At 49.5% G+C, this 19,776-nt stretch overlaps 1 protein-coding gene across 2 annotated transcripts in view; it reads left to right on the top strand.

Moving 5' to 3' along the window:
* The window catches only part of GALNT17 (polypeptide N-acetylgalactosaminyltransferase 17), a 376,695-nt gene extending 369,292 nt beyond the window's left edge, over positions 1 to 7,403 (top strand). For both annotated transcript variants that reach the window (XM_054693583.1, XM_054693584.1), the window contains exons 11-12: positions 4,992 to 5,159; positions 5,763 to 7,403. In XM_054693583.1, coding sequence (XP_054549558.1) covers positions 4,992 to 5,159; positions 5,763 to 5,891 — 297 coding nt within the window. In that variant the 3' untranslated portion in view covers positions 5,892 to 7,403. The remainder of the gene's footprint in view (positions 1 to 4,991; positions 5,160 to 5,762) is intronic.
* The last annotated feature ends 12,373 nt before the right edge of the window (positions 7,404 to 19,776 follow it).

Below are 19,776 nucleotides of genomic sequence, written 5' to 3'. Positions count from 1 at the left end.
GTCATGGTAAAAGTTTATTCTTAAAACTGTGGGTGTTGGGTGCCATTGAAGGTTGAGGCAGGGATGGGCTGGGAAGGGCACTTGGGACCTGGGAAGACCTAGAGGCAGAAGGACAGTTACAAAGCAGCAGCTCAGGTCCCAGAAGAGTCTCACCTGAGATTTTTGGAGGAAATATTTATGAGGAAGATACATACAGAGGCAGAAATTATAAGACTTGTAACCAATTTTGTGCATGAGAATGAGGGGGAGAGAGAGGATGAGGGTAATTCAGGTTTGCAAACCAGAGTGTAGGGAGAGATCAGGGGTGTGGGGATCTAGCAGGGAGCTGGGGATCTGGTCTGCAGAAGTGAGAGGCACCACATTTCAGGTAGGAAAGAGAGAAGCCATCATACTAGTCCAGTTGAGAGATGCTGCTGGCTTGGAAAAGGGACATAGCAGTGAAGCTGAAAACTGGATAGAGCTTGCTGGTGGGGGAGGGAACGAGTCAGAGGAAGAGGCAAGGATGAAGCCAAAGCATCTGGTCTACGCACTTGGAGCATGGAGTTGTCCTCACCAAAACGCATCAGATGGTGGACTAGTATGGGTGAAGGTGGAGGATGAATTTGGTTTGGTTCATATAAACTCGAAATGCTTATTAGACCTCCAAAAGTCATGTCAAGTAGAGAGGTAGATGTACAAATCTGGCATCAAGGGAAAATGTTGGTTTTGAGATAGTAAATTGACACAATTAGCCAAGTTAATGCAAGATGCCAGGAAAAGCCTGGAGAGCAGCAAACTCTCCTAGAAAGGGGGTCAGAGTGTCAAGAGTAGAGGCTGAGTCCCTGGCAGCCTGAATGGTACCTGGCCCACTGTTGTGCCCAACTCAAAGTCTAAGGAGCAGCAAGTGAAGTTGATAATGAATAATGATAATGTTGACCTTCAAGAGAGCAAATTCAATGAGGTAGCTATGGCTGAGATCAAATTGCAAGGCATTAAGGAATAAGAGAGAGGAAATCCCAGGAAAAATTAGGGGGTAACCAGAGCTGTGACTAGAGAAGTGTTTTTGTGATCACGATTACATTTATGGTCTATCCGGTTGGATAAATGAAAAAGAAGGCAGAGATAATGGTCCAGGACACATTATGTGGAGTGAATGGGGGGGGAGCAGAGATGGAAGTGAGAAAATGTGTAGGAAGCCTTTAAAGGGGTGCTGGAGCATGTAGATCCACGTCCCAAAGACTTGAGAGGACATGATGGGGGCCTGGAAGAAAAGACACTGTAGAATGAACAGAATTGCACTGAGGTCTAGGAATATTGAAATCAGAATGTTCTAGAGGAAGGCCAAATTGATAGGATTTCCAGGAAGGCAGGAGGCTGCAGCCAAGCCCTGAAGACACACAGAGGACAGGGAGCAGAGAGCCTTTGGGAGGTAGGGGCTCTTGGGGGATAGGGGGAGGTGGACTAGAACCTGCGAAGGCTCCCGAGCCAGGACTGGGGCAGAAGGGGTGTTGGGTAAAGTCATATCCCAGCACTCACCAGTCTCCCATCTTGTGGGGAGAGGTGGACACGAGCTCTGTTGGCCAGCTTTAACCCCATCATCCTTTCAGACCCCAGCGCCCTCCCGCGGACCGCCAGCACAGCATGTAAACTTGGCCTGGTGATGCACTGTGAGAATCCGCCTGCCCCCAGAATGGAAATCTCTCGGGGAACCTCCTCCCTGCCCCCACCCACCCTGAGGCCTGCCTGGCTTGGGGCTGGCATTTGGCTTTTGCAGGTCCCCGCAGCCTGGATCTCATTGTTTTCACGCCCTAACAGACCCCAGAAAGGAGAGCCTCTAACTCCCAGTGGCATTTAGCTTCGCTCTTTAAACATCTGGGTCACAGATATGCTCAGTTAATTAATGTTCTTAGCGCTGCTCATTTGCCTGCTGGATAATAGATTGATTCATAATTTCAATAAGCAGCTGTGTATATCTTTCCCCTGAACATAAAGGCATCTTGCTGTCATTCATCACTTTGCATTTGGTGAATTTAAATATATTCAGGGAGACATTGTTTAGGAAGGGGTAAGGGAGGACTGTGGATTTTCTTACCATTTCGCCTCTAACAATTACTCTGATTTGGAACTAATTTGAGTTTAAAGCTCATGTTAACAGCATCTCTCTCAAGGGCACTTAATAAACCCCCTGTCCCTTGCTTCAGAGGGGAACGGGCACATTCCTCTTCTGGAATTGGAGCAGAGGGTTCTGAGGAGCTGGGAACTCCCACAGAGAAGCTCATCCCAGGGGGAAGGGCCTCAAGTCCCTGAACTGTGCTCCCTTCTTGCTTCATTCCTGGCCAGAAATGCCCCGAATCTCAGGAAGAGGCCCCTCTGCTGCTCAGCTGCTACATCAGAGCAGCCAACCATCAAGTCCCCAGGGACCAAGGACAGAGACTAGGACCCAACCAGGTGACCAGATATCTTCCTGCCTCAGTTTCCTTGCCTTTAACCTGGGGAGAGTCATAGACCCTATCTCACAACATGGTTGTGAAAATTGGATTATTTTCTCTCCCTATAAGGCTTAGATAAGGGTACAGAGCATACCTTCAATACTTGGCAGCTGGCAATATTATTTTTTAATTTATTAGACACCAGCTGTATGTAAGTGACATACCCACCCCACAGGAGATGAGAGTTAGGCTAGTTCCCAGGCTGGGTACACAGAGGACACTCCAAAACTCGCTTGTGTGGTATAAATCACTACATGTAGATGGCTCTTTAAGGGTTCAGCACATGTACCAAGTGCTCATCCACAAACATTTTTTGAGCCCTTAGTTTGTGACTTTCTTCCTAGCAAGGAATGAGATGAACTGGGCACAGTCATTGCCCCTCAAGGAGCAGAAGAGGTGAATGCATGTGTCCAATGGTGGAATACATGATAGTAAACAACAGGAGAAGGCAGCAGAGTGGGCACAAGTAACCCAGCATGGGCTGGCTTGGCAGGGGTGTGCCAATCCCAGCTCCGTATCGGCTATTGTCACAGCAACCCCAGAACTCCGTGGCATAAAACAATATCATGTGCTATTGCTGACAAGGCTACAGGTCAGCTGGTTGATCTGTGACCTGGTCCAGGTTTGGCTGATTTGGGCTGGATTTGTTCATGCATCTCCTGGCAGTTAGCAGATCGGTGTTGGCCTCACTGATCTGGGATGGCCTCATTCATTTTTCTTGAGGTTGACTAGCTGTGGGTTGGACCCCATGTCCTCATACTTCAGCAGGCCAGCTTGGGCTTCTGCCACAGTGGCAGCAGGGATCCCAGGTGGATGTACCCTGTACATGCTAGTGGTCTAGTCTAGTTGCTTCTGCTACACTCCGTGGGCCAGAGCAAGTCACAAGGCCAACCAACACGCAGGGGATGGAAGTCAGCTCCACTTCCTGGTGGCAATCACTGCAGTGTCATCTTGTCCAGGGTGTCTGGAAGGAAGAATGAAAGGTGTGACCACGTTTGCAGTCTACCACAACCTCCTAGTGCTCGTTGCAGTACAAGGAGTGGAAAGCAAGTGGCGGGATCGTGTTGCCTTCATCATGTCCCTGATTTTTCCATCACACTTGGAACGTAATTTTGATAATAATTGCTTTTGTATAATTCCAATAGTAATTTCAATAATGTTGCAATAATAATTTCAGCAGTAATATTGCAATAACTACCCTATACATAAACTTTTATTCACAGTGCTGATTATTTACTTGGGATAGAGTTCTAAAAATTAATTTATTCAGTTGAAGGAGAGGAACATTTTCAAAACACAAAGTATGTATTTTGAAATCTTTTTTGTTTTGTTTTTTTTTAAAGATTTATTTATTTATGCATACAAGAGCTAGGGTACAGGCCAGAGGTGTGGGGGATGAGAAGATTCACCCAGAGACAGAGTGGGGAACAGAACAGGTAGACTGACTGAAATACACTGCTGAGGGGAGCAGCAGGCGAGACAGGAGAGGTCTGCTGCACCATGTGGGTTGCTCCCTGGCCAGCCGGGGATCAAACTCGTGCTACAGAGGCTGCGGATTGCTTCATAATGTGGTGCTTAACTCCTTGTACCACCAGGAAGGCCCTTTGAAATCCTTTTTGAAAGATTGTAGTAATTTAGTCTACCATAAGTGCATCTTATGTTAACATTGGCAAAATGGGAATAGTTTTATTTTCTTAAATTTATCTTGGTCTAGTTTTTTAATTTGTTTTAATATCTATGAAGTTGAATGCTTTTAATGGGTCTGTTCCTTCTTCATTGAACTACCTCTTTGGGCTCTTTGTAACAGGGTAGATTTAATTAATCCCAGTTTACAAATAGGAAGAAATGAGGACTCAGAGAGGTCAAGTAACTTGTCTGAGGTGGCCCAGCCAACCGGTAGCAGAGCCAGACTGTTGAAATCAGATGTCCTGCTCTTTCACTTATTCCTGCTCCTCCCTATTGCTGAACAGAAAGCTAGAAACATGAAACATCGAGAACATGCTTTTAAAAATTTCAGAGTGTGGGCCTCCCCTGGTGGCACAGGCGGTTGAGCGCTGGGCTGTGAAGCTGTCCTCAGCCTCTGCAGCGCTAGTTTGATCCCAGTTGGCCGGCCTGCAAGAGTCCCACATGACGCGGCTGCTGTTGTCACGCCCGCTGCTCCCCTCAGCAGTGTATATCATCAGTCTCCCTGTTCTGTTCCCCACTCTGTCTCTGGTGAATCCTCTCACCCTCCCGCGCATCTGGCCTGTACCCCGGTTCTTATATAAATAAATAAATCTTAAAAAAAAAAATTCAGAGTGATCCAGGTAGCTGTATCCAGGCTTAGCAAGCCAGAAGGCTCCCTGGGCATGGCTCACCTGTGATTTGGATACATGGGGGGAGAGGGGGCATGATGGGCCTGCGATGGTGCCCACTACTGCAGCAGAGACAGGGCACAGGTGAGCCTCCACATTGAGCCACATTTCCTCCTGGTCTCACGTCTACCTCCCACTCCCATCCCCTGCTGCTCTGCTCTCTCCCCAGCTTGCCCGCTACACCAAGGAAGGCTTCCTGCACTTGGGGGCACTGGGGACCACCACACTCCTCCCTGACACCCGCTGCCTGGTGGACAACTCCAAGAGTCGGCTGCCCCAGCTGCTTGACTGTGACAAGGTTAAGAGCAGCCTGTATAAGCGCTGGAACTTTATCCAGGTGAGTGCTCAGAGCACGCAAGGATGCAGGCCACAGGGAAACCGCTGCCCGAGAGACTCCTCAGAGTGCAGGGTCTCCCAGCCCCAGGCAGGCGTGCGGACCACGTCAGGGCATGCTGGGTTTCATGCAAGACAGTCTTCCTGACTCTGCAGCAGCGCTGAGCCGACTGCACTGATAAACCCTAAAATGGGAGTGTGGGGGTGAATTCTCTGCAATCTAAGGACCTGTTGCCAGCAGGACCCAGTAAGTCAGAGCTGGAATAGACCCAGAAATTCCTGACACCTGACACCATCCCCCTTCAGTAAGCATCACCCAGCTCAGCCGCTCAAACTCAGTGAAGCTTATTTTCTGACTTCTAGGGTTTCCAGAGGAAGCCCCAATGGCCCCTCCCTATTCAAGAATTTTGATGAGATTGTTTCCCATAAGAGGTCAGGTGCCAAGCACTGTGGTGATTAAGCCTCTCTCTCTCTCTCTCTCTCTCTCTCTCTCCTCTTCTCCCTCCCCTCCTCCCTCCCTCTCCCTCCTCTCCTCCCCTCTCACTGTCCCCTCTCCCCTCTTCTCTCTTCTCTCTCCCTCCCTCCTCTATACCCCACCTCCTCCCAGAACGGGGCCATCATGAACAAGGGCACAGGGCGCTGTCTGGAGGTGGAGAACCGTGGTCTGGCTGGTATCGACCTCATTCTCCGCAGCTGCACAGGACAGAGGTGGACAATTAAGAACTTCATCAAGTAGTGGGGAGATGCTGGGGCCCAGAACCTGGCTGCTGGGCCCGAGTCTGCTGTCCCCTGGGCCAGCTACACTGGTGGGGAGCAGCAGGGAGCCAACAGGTGCTTGGGAGACCTCCCAGGCCTTCTGCAGGGCAGCAAGGCACCCCAGATGGAGACTTTTTGTCCCCATCAGACAACCAACTGCCATGAGGCTCATATACCCAGAAAAAAGACCCCTGGCCCTTCTCTGGGAACCCAGAAGCTGTCTTCTGCAGCCGGGTGTCAACCTGGTACCAAGGAGTAAAACCGTCACCTCTCCTCCTTGCTGTCTCCCCACCTCTGTCAGGACTGGGGCTCACAGGACCCCTCCTCTTTCTCATCTTTGGCAGCAGCAGCTTCTAAATTCTACTCTGGTCCTCAACAAAGTTGGGGGGTGCTCAGCCACATCCTAGCTCCCTCTCCTCAGAGGAGGCAGTGAGACCCTGAGACTCAGTTTCCCTCGAGTTTGCTTCTGCCCAAATGCCCGTTCACAGTCCACCCCCAAATCTCTCCAACAGGTGGCCTAGGGGACTCTGGGCTGCCCCTGAGCTGGCCTGGGGGGAGGTGACACTTCCATGGTCACCGGGGCACTCAGTCCTGTGTGCCTGGGCCACTCTCCTACCTGTGTCTGGAGGGTGCCAGAGACAGGAATAGGATGAGCACCCAGGGTGCTCTCAGCTGTAGAAACCCCCAAAGTGGAGCTGGGCTAGGGCAGCTCTGCCCATCCCGGGACCAGGGGCCCCAGCCTCTGGAGGCTGTGCAGGGGGAGCAGCCAGGGACCTCCACCTGGAGCGCGAGGACTGCGGCCAGCACGGCACAGGGCCAGGCCCCCCAGGCACTCTGTGCTTATTCATGTCACCCGGTTCTGCTGGCCAGCGGGCGAGAAGGCAGTGGATTCCTCTCTGAAGAGTAATAATTTTTTTCGATTGCCCTCTGGTTAGGGTGCACTTATAAATCAGAGTTAATATATGGACGTGTGTGCATGCACATGAGTTTCTGCGTCTGTGGGATGAGCATGGCAGGGCGTGTGTGATGTGTGTGTGTGTGCGTGTGCTTGCGTGAGTGGCACCCCACAGCGTGTCTGCCTGTGTGTGTGTGTGAGTGTGTGGTAGCGCAGATGTAGAAGTGTGGCCTCGGGCACGCTGTTTCACTGCTCTCCTGGAGCAGAGCCAGGCTGCTGAGCAGCTCGGGGGCTTGGCCTTGGGCTTCTGCCAGGAGGACGTGGCCCAGCCTTGCCCCATGTGATGCCCCAGAGGAAGCCTGTCCCTCTGCCATTTCCTCTCTCTCTCCCTCATGCTGCCCCCAGCCAAGCCCTGCCCAGAACCCAACCAACCCTGTAGCTGCCCAGTTGCCAAGTTTGGGGTTCACAGTGTCTCATTTGGTGGCATCTTATTGGTGGTCACCCCCACTCTATCTCCCCTCTTGTGAAATAAATACATGTGAGCAATTCCCAAAGCAGCCTCGTTCATTTCTTGATTCCTCCAGAAGCCAGGGCTGGGAGGCCGTTACTAGGAGTCCCAAGGATTCTTTGGTTTGGAGAAGTTGGCCTCTATTTTTTAATGTTTAATATATTTTATATTGTTCTTACATCAATTTTCATTTTTGCACAATGTATGCATTTTCATCTTGGTTATATTCCCCATACAATTCCCCCCCACACACACTTATTTTGACGCTAATCCCTTCTTCCTTCCTCCACCCCGTGGTGTGTCTCTGGCTTATAGTTACTTGTTGATGTTGATTTTGACTTTTTCTTTATTAAAATTAGTCTTTTTCCTGGTCCCTTATTTAGGTTTTCTAAATTCCTGCTATGAGACCATCCGGTATTTTTCTTTTTCTTTCTGGCTTATTTTGCTGAGCATGATCCCTTCCAGCGCCATGCATGTTGCTGCAAATTCCTCACAGCTTGGGACTGGGACAAAGCCACACTGCCCTTGGCCTGTCCCACTGTAGGGAGCTGACAAGCCATCTTCCTCTGCCCGCTCCTGCTACAGGCAGCGACTTCTAACACTTGAGACCAGGAGCCAGAGGTGGAAGACTCTGCACTTTCTGTTCATGGAAAAATCTCTCTGGAAAGATATTGAACTCTGTCATGGCAGTGGGCACAGAGGGGCCACCTGTACCATGACAGCTCCAAGCCTCTTTCCTCTGAAGAAGCCAGGAAGACCCATCTTGTTCGGTGTCATGCCCGAGACATGCATATTACCTGCCATTTGGTGGGGGTTCTGTGAAAATCTGGGTCCACTAGCGCATTGAGGAAAAGGCTGCTGTTGGTAATGAGATCCTTCAACTCCAGCACTGGTGTCTCGGGGTACCTGTGGAGTGAAAAGACCTAAAGACCTGCAGGTTCCAGGAGGGGCAGGGTCCCAGAGACATTGGGGTCCTATAACCAGGGAGCTTGTGCTCTGGGAGGAATGCTGTCCTGGCTCCTGTGTGGTCTTAAAGTAGTTCAAAGAAGGCAACACCCCATTTTACCATGGGCATTACCCCAAATCCTGGTGGGCTGCTCAGGGGGTTCATAGGGATTCTTACATAAAATGGGCCAAAGGGCCTTAGCCCAAAGTGAGCTGCACAACCTGCTCTTTTCATCCACAGCCTCAGCCCGCAGGCCCCCTCTGATGGAGTCAAGGGCCACCCCCTCCAGGGCCCCAGGGATTCCTATATTCAGTTACACTCTACAATCAGAGAATGTCCTGGGACTTGCCAGAAGTCCTCTTCAACGGTGTCATGGGCTCTTTGGGCTGGTTGATGGGATGGGGTAGGGGTGCAGGTTAGGGTGGAGAAGGCTCTTTGCCTGTGGGCACTGGTTCAGGGCTCCAAGCGTTGGCTCAGGCCCTTGGTATCCATGCAGATGGGCACCCAGGCTTCCTCCCCAAGTCTAAGCTCCCTGGGGAGACTGGCCAAAGCGTGAGACCAGCACCCCAGGTGACACCCTGTTTGTCCCAGAGAGTCCCACGGGACCTGAAGGTGGTAGAAGTGGTAGGCTCGGGGTCCAGGCAGAGAAGAGGAATTTACAAGGCCAGAGAGGAGGAGAGGAAAGAGAAACAGGGCCCTAGGAGAGACTCGGGTCCTGACATGGACATCTCTGCCCGGGTGGCTGCAGGTAGCTCCAGGGAAATCGCACACCCCTTCACCGGATGTTAGAAGTTGGCACCATCTGTGATTTGAGAAGGGACGGATCAGTTTACACCCTCACTCTCAGCTGTCACCGGGTGGGTGCCCCCAGGGGAGGCTGCTTCTGACACCCTCTGCTGCTTCCCCCTCCACCCACTCAGCCCTTCCCCTACTGCTCCCCACTGCCCGGGCCTGTGGCCATGTCTTTCTCCTTAACTTCCCGTCTCAATTTATATGGAAAAAAATTTATCACAGATGGTATTCCTGATGCATGTCCAAGCCATCAAAGCTGATGCCTTTGAATCTGTGTGTGCTATTCCTCAAATGTGTTTTTCCTACTCATTCTGGTGACTAGAGAAGGAAGAGAAATAGAAAAGACTCAAAAGCACAATTTGGGCCAGCAGCCACATCTTAAGGCACTCCGAGTTTTTTTTACTTGAGTGTCTGATGTCATTTTTTTTAACCTGATATTTTTTCTACCATTTTTGAAAAAATTTCCAGTTTCACAGGGGACAGAGCAGGGGACTCCCCCAGAGCTGTCCAGTGAGCAAGCAGTCCCTGCTTCACATGCGCTTTCTCCTCTCCACCCTGTCAGGGAATTCAGCTCTGGGAAAGCTGGGTGCCAGCCAGCCCAGGCACCGTGGGTGGAAGTGGGGGGCTGGGACCTGTGGAGAGAACCAGGTGGCCCAGGAAGTCTGGAATGGCCAGGTGGCAGGACTCAGGTCCCGGCCCCCTACTCACTGCCAACCTGTCAGCCTCTTATTTTGATTTCAGCTCCAGAGGAGCAGTTGGGCTGGCAGGACCTTGTCCCTGGCTGATCTGCTTCTCATCAGCTGCTCTTCCTCTCGCCTGAATCTCTTAATCCCTGAGTCTCCTGGCTACTCTGCTTTCTCACCTACGCAAGTTCCCTAGGCCTGAGGGTAGGGATGAGCGGTGACCCCCAAACACCAAAGATCCATTTTCATTCAGTTCAACAAATATTTTTGGACAACAGTCCAGCCCTTTGCATTTTAATACTTCTTAGAAAGAAGGGAGGCAGGAAGAGCTAAAATCCACTAAGCAGGTGCAAGGTGAATGATAGTATCATGGTTGGACCCTTACCCTGTAAAGCTTATGCTTGAGAAAAGAAAGACACAATATACTGAGCTTCCCTGCCCTGGAGTCTGGTGGCCATGGGATCTGCGCCTCCTGCCATCAATGGGGATCTTGGCCTATTAGCAGATTCCAGCATTCTTTACCCAGTAGGCTGCAGCTGATGGATGGATCTTGCAAGGGTGGCTCCTAGCTTGACCTCATCTGCTGCCCACTGACCTGGCCCCCCAGCACTGCCGGGCACAGAAAGCCAAGTGGAACCATGGAGAAAAACAGGGATGTCAATGCTGCTGATGCTTCCAGAACAGCAACAACTGTCGGGCCTAATCAGTTACCATCATCCTTAATACATGGGCGAGGTTATATTTCTCCAGGGTCAGAATATCACCCAACCCCCACCTCCTACTGGATGCCCACCTATCTATTCAGGTAGTCACTCAGTATTCGCTCCATAAACTCTGCAGACATTCCAGGGCAGAGCTCTTTCTGGCAGTCACAGGTGAGGTCCAGATCTCTACACCCTCTTCCCACTGTCTGGCCCTCTGCAGCGCTGAAAGGAAGGTAACTGCCCCTTAAAATCTATAGTGTACCTTAAAGTCAGAGTCCTACCTTGATGCCATGTCCACTCCGCCAGCTGTGACTGAGAAACGACCTGTGCTTCGTTGGCACCAGCCTTAACAGAGGACAAAAGTCATTTCTATGTCCTGGAGAAACGGTTCACTTTCTTGGTGAGGGAAGCCACGTGGCATGGGCCACAGAACTGGGCCCATACTGTGGAAAATGCTTATCTCCTACTTCTAATTGAAGTAATAGATGGGATCTCTCTAAAGAAAACAAAAATAGTCACATATCTTCAGGGTGGACCTAATTTATCATTATAATGTTGCTCAAATATGTGTAAACATAAAATGGGTTTCACGACTAGATCCATTACAATTATAAAATAAAAATAAATGTGTAAGTCATGACAAACCAACCTACAAAGTCAGTATAACTTCACATAACAGCATTCCCGCAGCCCCCAGGTCACGCTGCTGGCCAGGTATGGCAATGACATGCCCTCTGCCCCAGCAGAGCTCCCTGTGCCTCGTGACGCCTCGGCTCGCCTGCCACTTTCTGTACACCGGGCATTTTCAAAATATTTATTCGTCATCTATTCAACACCTAATTATAGAGCACCAGCTTACTTTCTGTCTAGGATGAGGCTAAGGACGTAGCAAAACAGATGGCAATCCTGCTCTCCCGGAGCCGTGCTCCAGCGGCTTTCCCGAGGGGCAAACACGTGCCTATTGAAATCCTCACTCTTTTCCTGCACCTGTGACAGTGACACCAGAACTGTCGGGCCGATGTCATTGTGACACAAACTCAAAGACATCCTCAAGCCACACCCAGTGTCCACCTGGTCCTCCAGGTCAGCCAGGAGATGCTTATATTAATTTTTAGATAAATTACCAGCATGAAAACACAAAATCTGAAAACCTTACAGACAGGAGCCAGGAGCCCAGGGCCAGAAAGCAGCATCTGGAGGAGCACAGCTGGTGCCACTCTGCATCCCATCCTGGCCAGGCTGGCTTCAGAGTTGGAGAGGGACACAGTGCCAGCGGAACAACAGCAGCTCTCCTCGTGAGAAAAAATGATTTCCACTGGGGCTTGTTTTCAACTCTTTTCTTCCACTTGCTCACTTTAAGACCAGTCTTAGCCCAGGTGAATCCCATCTACCTATGCCCACACCCTACTCCAGGTGCCCACCATCAGGCATGCATTCAGGACCACAGGGTTCCGTCATCCATCCTGATGGCAGGAGGGCAGAAAATCCTGATACTGTTTACCTTAACCTTCAGCCCACCCCCTCAGCGTTTTCTGCCATACAATCTACATACATACAATTTTCTTAGCAAACATAAACAATGCAGCCATGGCCCACAAAAGCAAATACATATACATCACAATAAAACAATATAACAAAATACAACAGAACAAAATAAGTCCAGGCAGGGCACCAACCTAGTGGCAAAAGACAATTATTGGCACCAGCAGATGAGCCACCAAATCTGCTACCAAAGGCACTGCTCATACGAGGGAGGGGAACCACTCATGGCATCTACTGTAACACGCCAGCAGCCGTCAGGCTTCCTGGCCTTTTCTGGCTGTAGTCTCAGCTACAAGCCACACACAGCATCCACCCCCAGGATGCACTAGCTCTGGGATTGGCGATTCTATACTGTTGGGGGTAATCACCAACCTTCAGGGTTGTCTGCTGTCACTCCAACACTCGGCTTTCAACCCTCAGGGTTGTCTGCTGTCTGTCTGCTGCTGTCACTCCGACACTCGGCCTTCATAGCCACCAATGCGACTCGCAGACCCCTGCACTCAGGCCAACCCACTGCACAAGCACATGGGTCGGGGATCCAAACTCTTCATGCTGCCTCTCTCGGGTCCCCTCTTCGGCTAGGGCTCCATCCCAAGCCACGTTCCCCACCCGTCCTCCAAGGACGGGTTCCTCAGCTCCTCACCCTCACTCGAGAATGAGCAGGGCATCACCCACAGGTGATTTTACGAGACTGACTGGCCTTCCTCAGCTTACTTAGTGAGGAAGCCACTTGGGGCTTCCCAAACTCAGCATCAGTACCAGCTTTTGCCTTCTCAGTTGGCTTTTCTCCTCCGCCTAGCTGCTGGGCACAACAGACTGCTTTTGGCCATCAAGGCCCTCTGGCCACCCCCAGATTCCCATCTCCTGGGGTGTACAAACAATCCTCCCCAAGGGTCCCAAAAACTTAACTTGCCAAAGGTCCTCCACCTTCTGGAGGGATTGTCAGTCCAAGTCCATCCGTCCGAGTCCGTTAGTCCAAGTCCGTTGGCCTCTCCCTGCGTCAGCACTGGCGAGCTCCGAATCGTGGTCCTCTCTTCCTTGACGATTCTTGCAGCCTCAGGGGTCTTTGGCTGGTCCTCTCGGGTGTCTCCTCCACTGGGCGAGGTCTCGTCCCGCAGCTCCCGGACCTTGTCCACCTCCTGTGCTGCCATGACGCCTCCAGCGTCATCACAAGCAAACACAGTCTGTTACTCCTCAGTCCCTCCAGGTCTTCGGAGGCTCCATACCCGTCTGCGTGGATCATCTTGCTGACTTACGCCAATTGTAGAGGCAGGAAGGACCACTGAGCAGGTTTTCTAGGATCCAGCAGACCAGGTAAAGGAGGAGTCAGAGTCCTCAGTGGATTTTCAGGCTTTTATTGGGATTTACCAGGTACCTGGCAGGCAGGGGTCCTGGGGGGCCGGGAGGCTGGCAGTCCTCCCAGCCCCCAGCAAATCCTCACTCTATCTGGGCTCTCCGGCGTTCTCTCACATTCTCTCTGCTCTTCTCATGGATCTGCTTCTCTCTCGGCTTCTCTGCTCCTCTCTCGGTTTCTCTGCTCCTCTCTCGGCTTCTCTGCTCTCCTGCTTCTGTTCGTTCTCGGCTTCTCCTGGCGTCCCCGTGACGCTGCCCTTAAAAGCCCAGTCTCAGCCCAGGTGAATCCCATCTACCTCTGCCCACACCCTACTCCAGGTGCCCGCCATCAGGCATGCATTCAGGACCGCAAGGATCCATCATCTATCCTGATGGTGGGAGGGCAGAAAAGCCTGATACCTTTTACCTTACCCTACAACTGGATTCTGGAAAGATTGGGCGTAGTGAGGCCTAGGGATTCTTAGGGGAACTTAATCAAAACCAGCTGGACTCATCTTTTCATTGACTCTTAGCTGATCAGTAGCTGCGTTAGGAGCTCTCCCTCTGTCCACGGAGGCTGGGCTCCCTTCCAGAATCCAGCTGGGAAAGGCAGGAGAAATAGGGTGTCCCATGGGCTTGTTTCTGGGGTTCCGGGTGAGCTCTGGCATCAACTTGGGTTCCAGATGCTGGGATTTCTGCAGAGAACTTTTGGTACATTATAAACACCTGCCTTATGCCTAATTGTTTAACTGTAATATAACAAAACAGAATGTGCAGGGCTGTTCCATTTTGAGGTTTTTAAATTTTCCCCAGACTTTTTTACCCTTGAAAACACAAAGAAGAATAACACGTCCCCCTCCTAGTCCCAGTTACCAAACCAAGTTTCTGGTGCCCTGGTTCTGATCTCTAAATTTCTCTGCCTCGGTACAATCCACGACCTTGCTAACTTGGAACTCCTGAGACTGGTTGTAGGGTAAGGTAAAAGGCATCAGGCTTTTCTGCCCTCCCGCCATCAGGATAGATGATGGATCCCTGCAGTCCTGAATGCATGCCTGATGGCGGCCACCTGGAGTAGGGTGTGGGCATATGCAGATGGGATTCACCTGGGCTGAGACTGGGCTTTTCAGGGCAGCGTCACAGGGATGCCAGCAGAAGCAGAGAAAGAAGCAGAGAATCAGAAGCTGAGAGAGAAGTAGAGCCATGAGAAGAGCAGAGCGCACGTGAGAGAAGGCTGGAGAGCCCAGATAGAGTGAAGACTTGCTAGAGGCTGGGAGGGCTGCCAGCCTCCCAGAGCCCCGGCACCTCTGCCTACCGTGTGCCTGGTAAATCCCAATAAAAGCCTGAAAACCCACCAAGGTCTCCAGAACTCTCTCCTCCTTTATCCGATCTGCTGGATCATAGAAAACCTGCTCAATGCCCTTTCCTGCCTCTACACTGGTGTTAAGATTTGTTAAATTGTTTGCTCATATGACCAAGGCCTAGAAGATGAAGAGTTTAGCAACTAAAATAACTCCTAGATTCTGAAAAATATGGCGGTTACCAGAGGGGGACGAGAAAGAGGTAGAAGCAATGGGTAGGAGGGGTCATTTCATAGATAGCATGAAGTCACTAGATCTTGGGGTGTGGCTGAGTGAAGCATATACACATATCAAGATATAAAGTTTTGTAAAAAAAAAATGGTATATAGTTTTGTCAACAAATGGCAAATAAATAAATTGTGATTAAAAGAAAAAGAAAATGAAGAGTTTAAGCTAAACTCCATTTAACCGCATGGTTTCTAAGTACCTCAGACACCAGTGGAAAGTTCTGGCTCAGGTGTACCCCAAAACTGCATCTCCACACACTATATAATTCAGACCCCCTTTGCCCTGAGAGACTCAACCCTAACCACCATGGATTTGCCCACATTGGGAGGTTCTCAGTGTTGCTCATTGTTGTTTCCAGAATTCTTTTACTTTCAAGTTTCTCTCTCGGCCTGGAGGAACCTGCATTTCTTTCTTTTTTTTTTTCTTTTTTTTTTCTTTTTTTTAAAGATTTATTTATTTATTCATTTATTTATACAAGCACTGGGTACAGTCAGAAGTGCAGGAGAGTGAGAGAATTCACCAGAGCCAGAGTGGGGAGCAGAACAGGCAGACTGACAAAATACACTGCTGAGGGGAGCAGCGGGCATGACAGGAGATGTCTGTGGCGCCATGTGGGACCCTCACCGGCCGGCCGGGGCTCGAACTGGTGCTGCAAAGGCTGTGGACAGCTTCATAGCCCAGCGCTCAACCGCTGCGCCACCAGGGAGGCCCCTCTTTTTTTTTCATGATGAATTGTAGTTTTGTTTTTTGTTTTTTGTTTTTTTCAGTTTTCTTGCCATCCATTTTTTTTTATTTTTTAAAATTTATTTATTTATATATATTTTACATCATTGTTCATTTTTAAACAATGTTTGCTTTTTTTTTTTTTAATGGAGGCTCAGTCAGTAGCCAGCACAGAGCCGGGCTCAGAGCAGGTGAGAGAGCAGAGGAAACCGGCTCATCACAGGGCAGAGGCGCACCAGGACATGCTGAGGCCCCTCCAGCCTGAGCTCAGCTGTGCACAGCTGACCTTGACCTGGCCTCCTGGACATGTCCATGACCCTTCCGGAGGTGCCACAGCACAGGCACTCCAGCTCCAAGGCTGTGACATACAGGGTTGGTGGAAGGAGGCTGCCATCTCCAGGGAGGAAACTGTCAGTGCTCTGGGTTGTGGGTGGGAAACTTTGTGTTGTTTGTTTTTCTTTGTGTCTGGCTTTGTTTTAAGTCCTTTGCTTTTTAAAACTATTTCTTGCCCTGAAAGAATGATCCGCAGGGCTGAGGAGCTTGAGCGCTGGAGACTAGACGTTGGGGAGGGTGAGTGTCGGTCACTACTCCTCTCAAATACAGGGAAGATTTGCTTTTAGGTTTCTCTTTGGTATTTTGGGTTTTTATTATTTCTTCGGATTTCTGGTGGTGGTGGGCTAGTTTTGTCAGTGGGCTAGTGCTATCTGCTGCTAAGAGGTGGGACTTTGTGCATCATGTCTGGGGAGTGGGGTCTAAAAAGGCAACAACCACGTCACAGTAACCTCCACGACTGTGCCTGCGTGTCCTGTGTGCCCCGCACTCCCAGAAGCTTAAAAGGGCATCCTGCTCACTCTTTTCCCCCAAAGTTCTCACATGTTTATTACTAAACCAAAATACAAGAAACACAGATACTGGGAGAAAAGTCATTTCCCAACAAAATGTGACCAACTGTTCAGTGTCGTTATTTTCAGGTGATGTGGTGACATGCCAGTGCCCTTTTGAGGCATCCTTCCGCGGGCCATCAGTGGGCAAGTGCCCGTAGCCCAGCTTTGCTCTTCTCCAGTGTCTCCTCTTGGCGTAGTACCTGAATTTATTACCAGTTTCTTCCTAGCCCACTGGGGTAGGGGGTGATTCTACTTTTACTTCTCAGCCAGATACTGTCTGATCCTGCAAGTTAGGGGGATCCCGAGCAGATAAGGCCGTGAACACAGTCAACAGCGATGGCAGAAAGAGGGGGAGTGTGGGGGTCCCTTCTCTTCCTCCTCCCGGCAGTTCTGGGCAGGCACCATCATCTTCCCTTTACAGATGAGGACACTGAGGCGCAGAGAGATAAAGAGCCCATGCTAATTTCATGGATTCTAAGTGGCAGGTTTGGGTTGCAGGCTCCGATCCATCTCACTCAGAAGCACTTGTGTGCACCACCGTTAGGCCATGCCGCCTGTCTGGATGACTTTGCAGCTTGGGCTCTAAGGTGACATCGTCATGCAGGAGAGGAGGAGGTGGGCCATACCCTTGCAGAAATGCATGCAGGTTCTCTGCTGTGGCCCTTAGGTGACAAAGAAGCAGAGATCCACTGACTTCATTTAGCTTGTCCCCAGGTCCTGGCAGGACAGTGTCCCAGGGAGACAGTGGCTGGTTCAGAAGAGCCCAGTGCTGCCTTAGACCCAGGCCTTGTGCCTCGGAATTCTGCCTCCACTTGTGGGCTTGAAGTGCCAACAAGTATATAACTTGAGGATTACAACATGGAGCTGCCAGTTCTGCCTGAACAATCCAAGGAATTCTCGGCAGGCTAGGAAAAGAATCTCTTACACAAGAGAACATTTTTTTATTGGTAAATTACAAATTAATTGATGGCTCATTAGAGAAAAATTAGATGATACAAGTAAGTAACAGGGGGGAGAGAGTCCAGACTACTGTTCATTGTCTTTATGAACATCCTTCCCTACTTCCCTGCATGTAGAAGCCTATAAATTCACCTAGATAATACATAATGAGGTCATGACACAATTCAACTTAATGGGATAAATTGATGTCCCTGCGCTTTGGGGAAAAGCCAGTGCAGAAAGCCCGCCCTCATAATGACCGCTGCAGGCCATGGCTTCCCAAGTGTCCAGTAAGTAATGAAATGGTGTATTTACCAGCCGCTTCGGTGCGGCTCTGCGATCTGCAAAAGAAGCAATAGGGAGTTGGCGTGGAAATGCACCTGGAGAGACAGTCTGGCCACCTCTCAGTTAGTGCTCTCTTGAAACAGCTGGGCTGGTAAGGAAATCACGTCTGATGCAGGAGGAAACCAAGAGTTGTGAACTTGGGAGGACAAGGCACTGTCTGTAGACTCAGTGGGCCAGGGGGGCTGGATTGGAAACAAACATCACAGTAGATGGTTTATGTTCCTTATGACCCGGAGAGTCAGAAGGGGGCCAAACGGATGGCAACTGGGCTGTGTGTTGAGTTCTGTGTCAGAACCTGTTGTTGAAAGGGCTGTCCCAGCTGGAGCTGGGGCAAGATCCCCTCTATGGTGATGATGCACTCGCAAGGACCACGGACCACAGCAAATCTGCCTGCAGCAGAGGCCGGGCTGCCAGCCCTGGGCTCTGTGGCTCTGTGGGCCATCGGTGGGCCTCCTGCGCGCTCCCTGTCCAGCCCCCAGTGCTGGTCACAAGTGACATGTGTGCCGAGGTGACAGGAGCAGGTGTCAAGATCACGACTTTTCATGCAGGTGGATGCAACAGTTGGGGATGAAGTTATACTGGTTCCATGTCACTTTTGAAGAAGAGGACCAGACCTGACAGTTCATGTTTTTTTTTAATCAGATGACTCGCAATGAGGAATATCAAGCACATCATTAAATAGACACACCAGTGCTTAATATTTAATCAGGGGCAGTGAGAAAAGAGAAAAAATGCTTACAGATTCTTGTGGTTTTATTTATTTATTTAATTTTGGGAATTCATGTGGATTTATTTTTTAATCCCAAGGGTTTTATTTTTTTCTCTTTATTTAATTTCCTTTTTCTTTGATTCTTGTGGTTTTAAAGTTTTCATGTAAAGAGGCAAATTTCATGTGCAGAAGCAGTCCAAGTAAATTATATAGCTACTTCACTCTAAGGAGGAAGAAAATAACTCCCCATTTCTTAAATGTGACTTCCTTCCAAAGAACAGAGTATGAAAAGGGGTGGGGTGGGTGAGAAAGTGACTTTGCAATGGAGGGAACTGACAAGCAGAACTTTAGATCAAGGTCAAATTAAACAGCTATGAATCATGATGACAATATGATTTCACCACCAATGATAAAAACGGCACTTCACTTCTGTGGTCTTCCTCCAAAAAACAATAACGTGGGTAGAAATCATTAGGAAAACGTCAAACAAATTCACACAGAATGACATGTACTAAATACCTAAGCAGAACTCAAAACTGTCAAGGATTGTCTTAGAAAACAAGGATTGTCTTAGAAAATGTCCCATCAAGAGGCGTCTAAGGAGACATGAAACTAAATGTAATGTAGTGTCCTGGATAGAATCTTGAAACCAGAAAAGGACCTGAGGTAAATAAAATTAAGAAAATCTGAATAAATTATGGACTGTAGCTAATGAGGATATATTAGTTTTGATTAACTAAGCATTACAAATGTACCATACTAATAGGAGGTGTTAATAATGGGAAAACTGGGGAGAGGGGAACTGTATTGTGAGAACTGTCTGTACTATTGTGAGACAGAACTGTCTGTACTATTGTGAGAACTATCTGTTCCATTTTGCTGTGAATCTAAAACTGATCTAAAGTAAGTCTACTACTAAAAAAAAAAAAAAAAAAAAAAAACTCAGTGCTTCATGGACATTGTCTCATCCAATCATCTCAGGTGGTCCTGACCAATTTGATGCCAGGGTCCGGAAAGTGGCCATCCATCTGCCCAGGATCTAGCACTGCCGCTCTCATATACTCAGCCAGTGTTAGCTAGACTAAAGGAGTTGTGGCCGTGGGGCATTCTTCAGCAGAGCGATAAACGCACAATGATACAGACAGTTTAATCAATACCATTAATGGCCGTTATGGAAAAGCCAATTGGGATTTGGATCTGTGGGAATCCATCTTTCTGCTCCCTTAGGGGGTAAGAGGATATATCAGAAACAAGTGACTGCCTACCCAATCTCCCCT

This window comes from Talpa occidentalis, unplaced genomic scaffold (assembly GCF_014898055.3).
Source record: "Talpa occidentalis isolate TD23 unplaced genomic scaffold, MPIMG_talOcc4v2.1 talOcc4.12, whole genome shotgun sequence".
Lineage (NCBI taxonomy): Eukaryota > Metazoa > Chordata > Mammalia > Eulipotyphla > Talpidae > Talpa > Talpa occidentalis.
The sequence above is the reverse complement of the archived record's forward strand: the minus strand, read 5'-3'. Positions and strand labels throughout refer to the sequence as shown.